General features: G+C 38.9%; 2 protein-coding genes across 2 annotated transcripts in view; both read left to right on the forward strand.

Moving 5' to 3' along the window:
• The window catches only part of kcp (kielin cysteine rich BMP regulator), a 27,848-nt gene extending 25,362 nt beyond the window's left edge, over nt 1–2,486 (forward strand). The window contains exons 41-46 of the mRNA XM_015044724.1: nt 383–555; nt 787–898; nt 974–1,075; nt 1,149–1,313; nt 1,391–1,685; nt 1,897–2,486. Coding sequence (XP_014900210.1) covers nt 383–555; nt 787–898; nt 974–1,075; nt 1,149–1,313; nt 1,391–1,685; nt 1,897–2,117 — 1,068 coding nt within the window. The 3' untranslated portion in view covers nt 2,118–2,486. The remainder of the gene's footprint in view (nt 1–382; nt 556–786; nt 899–973; nt 1,076–1,148; nt 1,314–1,390; nt 1,686–1,896) is intronic.
• A 912-nt stretch (nt 2,487–3,398) lies between these two features.
• On the forward strand, nt 3,399–13,118 carry LOC106954918 (uncharacterized). Its single transcript, XM_015044732.1, has 18 exons — nt 3,399–3,577; nt 5,149–5,241; nt 5,323–5,475; nt 5,568–5,656; nt 5,873–6,048; nt 6,193–6,331; nt 6,823–6,933; nt 7,183–7,302; nt 7,383–7,485; nt 7,722–7,845; nt 8,600–8,847; nt 8,928–9,222; nt 9,302–9,657; nt 9,749–9,991; nt 10,283–10,465; nt 10,538–10,643; nt 10,710–10,800; nt 10,873–13,118. The coding sequence occupies exons 1-18, from the start codon at nt 3,473–3,475 to the stop codon at nt 10,946–10,948; spliced, it is 2,811 nt and encodes a 936-aa protein (XP_014900218.1). The 5' UTR covers nt 3,399–3,472; the 3' UTR covers nt 10,949–13,118.
• Nucleotides 13,119–13,175: the final 57 nt, after the last annotated feature.

Consider the following 13,175-nt stretch of genomic DNA (forward strand, 5'->3'; position numbering starts at 1 on the left):
ATATATATATATATATATATTTTTTTTTTTAATTAATGATGTAATGTTAGCAGCTAAAAGAGTCACATTTCAATCAATTAAAAAAATGTAAAGCATGCTTTCTAATCAAACTGAATTGATTTCTGCCAACAAATACCATTTTACTCAATTTTATTTTTGAGGTAAAGCAGCTCCTGACATTTCTTTTTATATTCACCTGAGCTTTAGACATAGCATGCAACATGTCACAATTTCTATAGTAAACAGCAAATGGACGTGCACATCATCCTTGAAAGTCGCCTTAAAATGACAGGAAAAGTGTAAACGTGTTTCACTTCTGACGCTTTCCTTTCCTGTCAAAGTTTGATCACTGGTGAAACCCAATCTATCTGTTTGCTGACAGGATGAGAAGCCTGCAGTAATTCCAGGTTTGTGCTGTCCACACTGCCTTCCTCGTCCAGCTACCTGCATCGCCTTTGGGTACCCTCACTACCTCACCTTCGATGGACGCATGTTTCACTTCCAGGGGACATGCACGTATATCCTGACAAAGGACTGTAAAGATGAAGACTTCAGGTGAGAGGATGATGAGTTTTTTGTTTTTTTATTCATAGACCCATATCCCAAGCTTTGAATATCCCACAAAGAGCAGTATGCAATTAATTTTTTGAGAATTCGATAAAAACATGACAAACCTTCAGAGACTCGGCTGTACACTCACACTGACAGGCTGGGCAAAAATGAGCTGAATCAGAAATATATTAAGAGAATTAATAGAATATCAGTGACTCATTCTTTTTTGTGCAGTGTTCATGTTACAAATGATGATCGTGGGCGTAAAGGAGTGTCCTGGACTAAGGAGGTGGCCGTCTTTATAAGTGACGTTGCTGTGCAGTTGCTCCAAGAATTTGTTGTGAAGGTTTGTGTTTTCAAAAAGTCGAAAGTTGACAACTTTTGTGAAACATGTTGACTCAACGGTGTTTCTGTTCTTAAGGTGAATGAAGAGGTTGTGACTTTGCCTTTTCTAAAAGAGCCGTATATCTTTATAGAGCGGCAAGCCAACACCGTCCTACTCAACACTAACATTGGATTAAAGGTACAGTTGTACCTCAAATCTACTGTAAACGTTCAATAAGAGGACACAGTTATATATTTGTTGGTCCTTCCAGGTGCTGTGGAGTCCCCGTTCACACCTGGAAGTGAGCGTGCCAGGCTCCTACAAGGAGCGCACCTGTGGTCTCTGTGGAAATTTCAACAAGTATCCCCAGGATGACCTCCAAATGTCCACTGGCAAACTCACCACCTCAGAGTCTGACTTTGGCAATAGCTGGAGGGTATGTTTAACAGACTAACAAAAGACTGTCATATAAAAGCACGTTGTCTAACTTGCGTATAAAACATCTCATTTAAGATGACAAACGGAAACCATTCACTTTCATCCTGTCGACCCGGAGAAGATGTTGATCCCTGTGCTGGATACCAGGCCAGGAAAGGGGCCAACGCCCGCTGTAAAGTTCTCAAGTCTACAGTCTTCAAGCCCTGTCACCGTGTCGTTCCGCCTGAACAGTGGTACGCCGCCTGCGTCTACGACCTCTGTGCGTGTGGGGCCAATACTGACGAGTGTCTGTGCGACGCACTGGAGGCCTACGCCAGTCAGTGCAGAGAAGCAGGAGTCATCCTGCAGTGGAGGAGCACATCACTCTGTGGTGGGTAAAATGTAATCTTTTAATCATTCTTACTAAGTCATAAAAATGGTTTGGGACAGCTTTCAGGGCCTTTAGACAGTCACTGTTTGACTGCAAATCAATAAATTAGGTGTCCATAAGACACGGTAGATACGTCGATCCCTTAAAACGACAGACATCACATTGTTCCCTGTTTCTCATTATTTTGTTTCTTTCCCTCTTTCTTCACCAGCTGTGGGCTGTCCTGTGGAGCGGGGCTTTGTGTTTGACGAGTGCGGCCCACCTTGTCCCGTAACATGCTTTAATGTTGACGTACCACTGGGAGTGATAGAGAGCCACTGCTTCAAGCCCTGCGTCCCGGGCTGCCAGTGTCCTGCTGGTCTGGTTCTCCATAACAACCACTGCATCCAGCCAGAAAAATGCCCCAAGATCATTCATGGTGGCGCTTTGTGATGCTGCAACTGTTGGTACCAGATGCAGGCCCACTCAGATGCACAAAGGCACACTCCGCTGCCTCTTTGTTGACCCCAAAATGTATCTGAACTATATATATGGGTGTTATGTCTAAAGATGTAACTGACTGATGATAAATGTGTTTTTATAACTAGCACTGAGTACTTACACCACAGATATTTTTCCTACTTATGGTTACACTTTTGCGAGGCATTTTCTATAAATATTCAAAAGTGTTAACATGAATTAAAAGCACTTGTTTGCTATACAGATTAAAATGTGCAATGTCTGACTGTATGTACGACAGGCTACATAATCTCAGGTTCACTTCATTTTGCAATTTTAAAATAAACAAAATTCCAACCATTATTTTTGTTTCCTTTTCAAATTAATTTGCTGTTTGAGGATCAATTTGTCCCTAATATTCTGCATCTCACATCATTGAGGAAAGATGCAATTCAGGTAATTAAATGAAATGTTTCATCTGCAAAGGTTTGCAAAGGTATTTAGAGGAAGTTACATTAATGAGACCAATAGGAATCAGTGTTTTGTTGCAAAAGTATTTATTTTTATGTCCTTTCATTTCCTTCTTCGTTTCTTTCTTTCATTGGGATCTCCATTAGTTGCAGTTCTCTGCATCTACCCTTCCTGGGTCCACACAGTCAACATTAACAACCAAAAATACATAACATAAAACGAGCCTGGAAACGACAAATTAACAGTAACACATATTTTTGAATTATTGTTACTATTTATTTTGTTATAATTCTTTTTACAAGTGTTCAATCTTGTCTTACAGACATATAAAGAGCACCTGGTTGTCTACGTGTCCCAGGACAGTTTTGCTTGACAAAAACGATATCTTAAGATGATATTAAGATATGAAAAAATATTTTTAAAAAAAAGATAAATGATTATTTTTTGATTAGATATCAAAAAAGATATCTTAAGATGATAAACTCTTTTTGTTATTTAAACTCTGCCCGTAAAGTTCTTTTCTCTTCTATGTTGTATTTTTATGAAATGAATTTGTGTTTAATATTGATGTTACAGATGAAGCGCAACACTCTTTTTGTCACTAGAGGATTGAACAGCCTTCGGTTTGTTTTCTGTGTTTTTGTGTCACATTTCACTCTCCCTCTGCTATAAACATGGGCACTTTTGTTTCTTGGCGAACTGATCCGGCTGCTGTAACCTTAGCGATATTCTGTATAATTCATTAGCCTGTCGTGCGGAAAACATGGAGGAGGTAAGATGTGTCATCACTGTGCTGGTGCTATGTTTGTTTTTTCCTGCAAACGTCTAAGCTTGTACTCTTGCAGGATATTATTCCCGCTCTTCACCAGTGTCTCAGCATGTCTGCTGGAGCAGAGTTTTCCACTGAAGACATTAGTCTTCTCTTCTGCAAAGTGTTTCATGTGCCCTCGAGCAAAAGTGAAGCTGATGCAGCCATGAAAAAGGTAACAATTCTTACATTTCATAGCAAACTTTGAGCAGCAGCGTTTTTACTCATTTATCCCAACAGAATACTATAGACTTGGGGCAGAAAAACTAAAATCATCATTGAAAATAATTCAAGCATTTTTATCATGCAGCAGAAAATGAAGAACGAATATAAAAAAACAATACAGAATTACTTATTCATAAAGAGTAACTTCAGGGATTAACCCTTTCATGCATTAATTATGATAACTTCACTTGATTTGTTTCCTACTAAAATGTTCTCAATCATCTTTAGGCTTTGACAACTTTTTTTTTTTTTTAAGTTTTCAGTTACTTTTCATAGGGGTTTCCACATATCAGGCAGACAACATGTATTTAGGAGTAGAAATATGTAAGTGACAGACAAAATTACAATGAAGCATATAGATTGAAAATTACGCTGTGAAATCCAAGTTTGTTGCTAACAAACATTTTTATTAGGAAAAAAAAAATCTAGAAAAATTACTCTTCACCCTGTCCTGTCCACCTGCTCCTGTCTCATTTGTGTCCTTTAGGTCTCTGTAATCCAGAGATTCCCAACCCCGGTCCTCAGACCCCGCTGTCCTGCAGTTTTTAGGTGTTTTCTTGTTTCACCCACCTGGTTTCAATTGATGGCTGATTGACAGGCGTTTGTTTTATTATTCCCAGCTAATCTGTCTTTACATTTATCGCTATCCTTCTTCTCTGAGACAGTCATTTGCACCGCCACCTTCATTACTTTCATTTGACATTTATTGTAGCTCAGCCACACCACATGTTGTTTTTAAGTAATTTGCTGCACTTCATTGTTAAATATAAATACCCTAACATTACACATAACTGAATTAATAGCAAAAAATAAACATAACTTTTGGGTAAGAATGTTAATCTACTGAAAACAAACATATATTTTTTTTCTGCAGAAAAAAAAAAATCACACATCTGCATTTGGGCAAAGAGCATGTGTTGGAACTGCTGTTTGGTATTTACTGTATCCAAGAAATATTAAACCAGATCGATGCAGCTGCTTAATGAACACAGGCACATAAAAACAGACATTGATGAAGTGAGATCACAGTCAGGTAAAAATCCAATCGAGATTCCAGAAGTTATAAAATTCTTGATAGAAATCTTAAACACTTTTTTGTTTCTAACCATGAGAAGTGAACTAATATGTCTTTTTTTCAAGTTACAACACAAGCTGACACAAAACAAAAAGGATTCAGATGTTTCTTTAAATATTTCAATCTTTAAGTAATACAAATAGTTCAATCTGGGTGAAAAAGTGCAAATAAAACATCAGTGACTGATCTTTGTCAAATTTACCCAGACTGACCAAGCAAAAAACGTTACAACTATGAGAGATTTTATTTTATTTTTTCTTTCATGATCTTATTATCTGTTATCAACAAGAACATTTTTATTGATGTTTATTTATGATACACATAGCTTAAATGTTCCGTTAAATATCTTATGTTGCAGTTGATTACTTATTATAATTACTGGTCCATTATTTTTACCTTTTATAACATGCAACAATACTTTTTTGTCAGAACTGTTTGTGTTTTAGGTTGCAGGAGGAGACAAAAGCTGGTCCTGTACAGGTGCAAATGTTTTGGATGTGCTCCTTGAAATGGAAAGGGCAAAGGAAAAGAATGAAATGGTACAATAGTTCTGCTTTCTTTGTATAGATCCGTTTCTTGATCTTTTCATTTAGTGCTAAGAAGAGCTGCCATTTCTGCAGGTTTACTGGGACTGCCAGCTTCTTAATAGTGGAAATCTTCATCAGATGCTGCAAAAGTTGCCCCATAGAAATGACTCAGAGTTTTTAAGAAATGCTTTCAACTCTGTGTCAGGACTCCCACAGCCACAAACAGCTGAAATAGACATTTTCCGGGTAAGTGGTTGGCTGCTACTTACTAGAAAACCAACGCTTTCTTTTTTTTCTTTTTGCTCTACTATTTCTCAAGTTTTACATTCGATACACAGAGTGAGAAAGTGCTGGGAAAAAAGCAGCTCTGCCAAACAGCAGCAAGATTGAAGAGGCTAAAAAAAGCCGTCAAGCAGTGCTGGGCCAGGTGAGCATGGCTCAGCACGCTTTAAAAGTGATTCTCTTCTGCAATGACAGTATGGGCATGATGCAATATAGACATTGCAAATTTTACATTTAGGGACATTGCTGAGTATTCTAGCCTAACAAGGTTTAAGTAACATCAAAGATATTTAATCCTTTTAGTCTATAATGTAACGATGTGCTTCTTTTATGTATTTTTGTTGTCTTTGTTCCTCCTCAGACTGGCATCAGAGGGCGTTAGCAGCATTTTGCCCTCCCCCTTGTGTAGCCACAGGTTGGGCCTCAGGGGTCAGACATGGGGCTCTGTCTCCTTGTCGGATGTCATCCTTCTGGTGGAAGTGAAATATGATGTGGTGACTCACTTGCTTTACACAGAAATGCTTCAGGAGCACTACAGTAAGGGCATGTCACTCTGACCTGTGCTCACAATAACCCCGGATAATGTCAGCGACTTCCCAGTCCTGACAATGACTTTGTCAGCATTGTGCATGGTGCTCCAAATCTGTTGCTGTTTCACATCTGTTTCTGGTGATTCCTCAGCCCAGAGTGTTTGGGAGATGCTGCTTCCCTGGCAACAGAGAAAGGAAGTGGAGGCACTGGAAACTATGGCGGAGGACGTTTTGCAGTCTGCTGACATGCTGGGCTTGGTTTTCCTCCCTGGAGCGTTCAGGATATACAAGTAACCCACAACCACAAAGTTTGTAAATACACCAGTGTTCACTGGAGGGTTCTCTCCCTCCAGTTTCAGGAATTGAAACCATGTTTCCCCTCAGAAATCAAACAAAATCATTAGAAATCTGACCCGCGAGGATAACGTTAAAATTCAAAGCTGATGGCACACCATGCATATGTCTATCCATGATTGTGACAAATATCACAATTATTCTGATTGGCATATATTAAAAATACTGGTTTAAATACTAGTTTTTATGGGGTTTAAGGGAAATTCTTATTTTTTAGGATTTTTTTTTTTTTTAATAAGGTGAAATGTTAAAATTTTGTAATTAATTGAATTATAGTCTTTTATGTCAGAAAATATGTTTTGGGTAATTTTTTAGAACATTAAAAAGGAATACAATATGGTAAAATTTTAAGTATAACCCTGTTGGACCCATTTTTAAGGAACACAATTTTAGCTACATTTATTATATGTATATAATTTCCCTGCAGAACAAGATGTTCAGAGTTAAGGGAAGAATCCTGTTCAGCTGTTGCTCTCCTGAATGAGTTGCACACTTTTTGTCAACAAGAACAAAATCAGCTGACAGTCCTGGGTCAAAGGTGATTACAGACTGTTTATCCATACGCTTCTATTTTGAGAAGGAGTTGTTTAAAAATGCGTTTCACTCACATGCTGCACATTACAAAAGTATTCATAGAGCTTTGTAACAAAATGTAAAAAACAATAAATAAAAATAAAACGTTAAAGGTAATAAAAACTCAAATTATATCGCTTGCATAATCTTGGACATAGATCTTGCCCGAACAGGAATTAATTAACTTTTCTTTTCTTTTCTTTTTTTTTTCCAGACTGTGTGACAAAAGTTTGAGGCTTTTGTGTCTCCATGTCCTTCTGGCGATTTACAGAGCTCAGAGGGAAAAACAACCTCACAGCGCTCTGCTGGCATCTCGTCAATCCTGGGAGTCATGGTGAGTTTACAAAACCTACAGGATGTGTATCGTCTCCAGCCTTTTGTGCATGCACCATTAAAGCTCGTCCTTATTTTTAGGCCACAGGTTCTCAGTCCGTGTAGAGCAGAATATGTCACTCTGCTGCTACAGAATGAAGACAAGGGAGAGGAAGGAAAGGAGGACTTTGAGACAACACAGCGGGTATTCCAAACTATAGACAACAGATGTCTTCTCTCTATTGTTTACCTCAAGCAACATATGGAAGACAATTGTCACTTTATTTGCACCTTTAACATCAGTTAGAGATCCATGTTTGTATGGATTAGCTCTAGACATCATCATGCAGAACGTTATGCTTTGTGCAGGGTGCAAGATCTTTGTAAAAGAGAGCACTGGAGATTGTTTTCTGATCAGTAACAAAACTAAAACTTTGCCAGAGTACAGAGCTACAGCTACTTGTGCTGACTCAGGAAAAGGAGAGGAAGCATCTGCTCACGTTGCTGCACAGGATCTCCCTAGAGGATTTACAAGAGGCAGGCTGCGCAATACCGCCAAAAGATAGTAGGTATTGTTTTTTCCAGCATTTTTTTTTTCCTCCTCTGATGCCTGCTCATTGCTACAACTAGCTAGAATCCTCATCGTTTACTTTCACTCCTCATTTACGTGAATCGGTTTTAGGCTTTTAATAATGAATGATAACCATCTTCCACAGTAATTTGGTGCACAACTTGAAATACTTTGTGGATTTCGTTCACCTTTTCCAAGATCAAAGCTTTAAATACAGGTTCAAATGCATGTAGTAAGTATTCCCGACTTCTTTGACACATTTCAGAGGAACCAGACAGTTTTACAGTCGTCAAGGAAGTCTTATTCTCTCCTATATCTTATCCTTTCTTTTATCTGAAATGTAAGCACTCATCTCAATACATTGGTTTTATGGGACTTTCTGAAAAAAAAAAAAAAAAAAAAAACTTTTCCCAGAAGGCCAACGGATGTTTTGATTAAATTAGCTACACATTTCGCTCACATTCTGCACTGCTTTTTCATAAGCAGTGCTTCCTTCTTGGATTAAATCATTTCAATTCATGCTGACTTGCTTCAGCATCTTCCAGCTTATAACTGACTTGAGCCTTTATAGTTCCTGGGTTGCTACTGAACATTGTAGCCACTTCTCCTTAATCTTTGGGTGATAGTTTGGGTCACATGGTTACATATATGTTCTGACAGGAAAATGATACCAAATAAACATTGAAACTAGTGTTGAAGTTCTTCAATGGGCTTCCTAAAGCTCTGACGTCTTATTTATGGCTTCCAGATGGTGGCTTTGATGCCGATCGAACCTCCTTGAGGGCTGGATGTATAAAAAGACTGAAACAAATCCATGCTCAGCTCCAGACACAGAATGGAAGCGAGGACAACTCAAAGCAACCCAGCATTCAGATGGACATGCAGGGAAAATGGTCACAATCTCTGCTGGAGGACTGTAAGCTGCTCCTTCTGATGCATCTGACGGAGCTGCAGGAGGGCCAAGCTTTAGCGTTGCTGCAAGTGCTCCTACACCGGGTGAGTGTAGCTTCTGTCCAGTGCAAAAGACAAATATTAAGGCTTGATATTTGACATAATAACAGTGTCTGTTTTGTTAGGATTCACAGGCTGCCCAAGCTCTGAGAGAAAAATATGAAGCTGAATTACAAACCCAACGCTTCCCCAACCTGCTCAATCTCCTGATGTCAGACGATCCTCTAATCCCCGGCTCTATGTTGGTTGAAAACATCAACGTTGAGCAGGTCACGCCTGAATCATCCTGCACAGGAGAAGTTGAAAACATTTATGCGCCATCAGTTCCCACCGCAACTACTGAGTTAACTAATGAGTCCAGCAGGGAACGTGTAGAAGTCCCAACTGCTGGAGGTTCTGCTAAACAGGAAGTCTGCTCAGGTATCTGCATTGCAAGCACAATCTAAACCGGAAAGCACACTCCCACAGCTGAGGCTATGATCTGTTTGGATACATTCAGGTTGTGGGGCGATCATGGAGGAGCTACCCTATTTGGAGATCCTGTGTGTGCCTGATGCACAGGCCAATGCTCCAACTCCAGAGGCTGGAGCAGGTAGGGAAGAAGAAATAAATGCAAACCTGGAGAATTTTGATAAGCAGGGATCCTTGATCCCCCTCGCCTGGTGCAAACCTCCTGAGGACGATGTGGAGGGAGATGGAGAAGCTGAAAAGCATCAGGACACCCTGAGCAGGCTAGGAACCCAAGGCCAGTCCACACAATGTGAAGAGGCGGATCAGAAGAGAGACGGCAAAGAGGTGGACACCCTGGCTCAGTATGATGCACAGTTTGCAGATCAGCAGTTGAAGAAAGTAGAGGTACTGCATTAGCAGCATGCCAAATTACATTGTCACTGTTGTGTAATTTGATTTTCTCCTCCTTTGTTTTAATTAATTGGCCTTGAACCAGAATCCAATCCCAGACCAACCAAGTGAAGGAGAAGCTGCAGCTGAAATTGATCCACGCTCACTTGCAGAAAACCTGCTGGAGGTGCAGCCGCGTGTTTCTAGTGATTCCTTCGGCTGTACTGCTGATGGAGCATCTGGTCACACAGTCAGCACCAGCAGAGAGATGACCGAGTCTGAACTCTGGGACATCAGAGGGTCGGAACTCTCTGATAATGAGGAAATGATTCATTCTCAAGAATCAACAGTAATTCATTTTTTGTTTGTTTTTGTCAACAGTGCATAACTTTGTCACTGCCACAAATATTTTTGTGGCAGGTCCAAATATATACTTATACTCATTAAAATTTGGTTAAACGTTTGGTAAATTGCAGATAAAGCACACACGCCAACTAAATAAATTAGGAAATTATTAAGTTAACTTACTTTAGTCACTAAGTGAAGCACATTATAATTACACCAAAATTCATGTTTTCAAGTCTTTATGTCGGCTAATGTTGATTTCATGCCGACTGTAAATAAATATCTGTTTATGTAGCAGATAGCATCCAGTGTCTCTGGAAGAACCACATTGTTGGGAACGGATCAACTGGAACGGGAAGAACTGATGAGAGATCAAGTGTCAGCAGTGGAAAGAGAGAGAACAATGCGCAGCCTGGTGGACATGCAGAGAAAGTTTGAACAGAAACACCAAAGAGACAAAGAGAGACAGATGTTTAGGGTGAGAACCGTGAACAGAAAAGACACTAAATGTGCCCTTCAGACAAAAATGTGCACCAATATTGTTTTTCAGGTTCGGGAGCGTCTCTCCATCATCCTCAACAGAAAAGCAGAAGAAGACTTGCTTGGCCTTAAACACTCAGACAGGCTAAAGCATCTCACACAAGATCTACTGCTGGTAAGATGAAAGCTTATCGTTACATCTGATATGTTATGTATAATTACAGTGTGACATGTTGTGTTGAAGGACAAGACTCAGCAGAAGACTGTTGTTAAAGAGCGACTGGAGCAACTCAGAAGAGAGCGCTCCTATATCATGCAGTCAAAAAGAGACAGGTAAATAGCACTGCTTTGAAGTAAAAAATAAACAAGAGTCATTTTAAACGGCTGTGCTCTTGTATCCTTCAGGAATACGACAGGATTTAAGGAACTTCTAGCTCCTGTTGCTCTGAACAACAATGAGTCGGAAGATGAAGCAAGCTGAGATACAGATGGTTTAAGTTGTTTGGTCCTATTGTCACTGTTAATGCAAAGTATTAAATATTTTCCTCACAATGTCACTTTTTTTGCTTTTATATAGCAGTTGCATGGCTCAAATTATCATATTTTAATATCAGACAAAGATAGCCTGGGTAAAATTCAAAATGCACTGTTCAATAGATTTTTTTTTTTTACTAAGAGTAAAATCATGAAAATGTGCCCCTATAAAGACCTTAGTTTTAAAGGCTGCTTGCTTAAAATTCCATAAAATGACAAGTACATGAATGTTAAATCTCTTTAAAGAAATGTTGGCTCTCTGTTCTTTCCAGAATCATTTTATTTAGGCCACATTGGAGGGGTTTTGAGTACGCTTCCAGGCATACCTCACTTCCAATTTCCAATTATTGCTGTTTTTTTAACAATTCAGAGGTGGACTTGCTGGTGTGCTTTGAATCCTTGACCTGGGTTAAGTGAGGTTGAACTTTGGGTCACAAAAGGATGATGTTATTTTGTAGAACAGAATTCATTGCCTGACAGGTTACAGCCAATCGTTAAGGCAGCCACACACCACAGCTATGTTTAACTGTTGGGATGAGCTTTTTCTAAAATGATGTGTTCAGGTGAGCCACATTCCAAAAGGTTCCACTTTTTGATTGTCAATCCACAGATTTTCACGCAAGTCTCAAGGATCATCCAGATGTTTTTGTTTTGTTTTTTGTTTCTTTTTGCTAAATGTGAGACAGGACTTTGTGTTCTTTTTAGAGAAAAGGGTAACCGAGGTTACCTTTTTCTCCAGTAAAGAAAATATCTGATGTTGTATATCCAGATTATCTTTGAGGATAAATTCAGTTTAAAGATCTGATGCACTTAAGTTTTACCTAAGAAACAAGGGAAAAAAAATCTGTATGAGGCAAAACATTTTCATTTAACTCCATAAACATTTTCAAAGTTCACACCTCATTTGGGCGTAATTTTTGATTTCATTCGAGACTTGTCTCTCTTTGTGAAACTAATTAAGTCAGTAGGCTGTGACTGAATAGACTGAGATTCACATATGCAGTTGTTTAATATACATTTTAATTATCACTTTGACAACCATAAGCATTAACAATAATGAAATTTCACTAGAACCCCCTTCACCTGTGCACAATATCCCAAGAAGCCAAAGTTACATACACAATGAGTCACAGAGGTGCATGTAAACATCCAAGAGTGGCTCCAGTTAACCTTCTTCATGAGAACATTTACATTTATAAATTGACCATTGCTCAATTCTGTGAGAAAGTGTTGTAGCTGCAGAATGACGCCTCGGTAAACGTTGAATGCACCCATTGACTGGTACTGTTTTTATATACAGATATGAGAATGAAAATGTTGCATCATGTGAGGGGACGTTGGTTTGGCTAGTAACCATACAATAGGAAGATGTCTATACAGAAGGTTGAGTGTGTGCCAAGCAGTTTTCCTACAATGCAGTCCAAGTAAGAAGAGGGAAAGGAGTACATTTGAGATTTTCTACACTTCAATTGTTCATCCTCCTCTCACTTTATTTGGTATCCAATCTCACTGCAAAACAGCAACACCAACCAGAGTAATAAGCTAGAATATTCTGAAAAAGCTCCAACACTGAGCCACCGCATTTAAAACAAAAGTGTCAAGTCTAATAATACATATAACTGCAAGGTTTGTCGTTTCAAACACGCAAAGATTCATAAAGACGTTTATACTCCACTCAAAGGGAAAGAGAACAATATTGGTGTGTCAGGTGCTCAGGGCTTTCAAATCGTTTGTAACGGCTACAAACCTAAAAAAAAAAAAAAATAAAAAAAAAAAATACAGCACAAGCAAATTAGTTTCAGCACACGATAGTACAACCTAAAGTTTAACTATCATATTAAATAGAGGCTGGTTAAATATTTAGAAGTCTAATCAGATTAGAATATGTAACAGCGGGGCTCTTGAATATAATTTTAAAAAGTGAGGTGATTTCTTTTGTCACTCTGGAAAAGCATAGCCATGCTCATTGGCAAGAACTGTCATCTAATCCTTTGAGACTGAATCACACCTCGACTCAAAATAGTCAATATTTGGAGCTTGTAGACTGTTGTGCACAGAAAAAAACGATAAAGCTTAGGATTGAAGACCGACTTCCTTGCTGGAAACATTTACAAACTCAAAAAAACGTTCATCACTCAACTGCGATCTCTCTGCGGAGGTGCTGGAACCATGGA

Source organism: Poecilia latipinna, unplaced genomic scaffold (genome assembly GCF_001443285.1).
Source record: "Poecilia latipinna isolate Pla-1442-1.1 unplaced genomic scaffold, P_latipinna-1.0 Scaffold689, whole genome shotgun sequence".
NCBI lineage: Eukaryota > Metazoa > Chordata > Actinopteri > Cyprinodontiformes > Poeciliidae > Poecilia > Poecilia latipinna.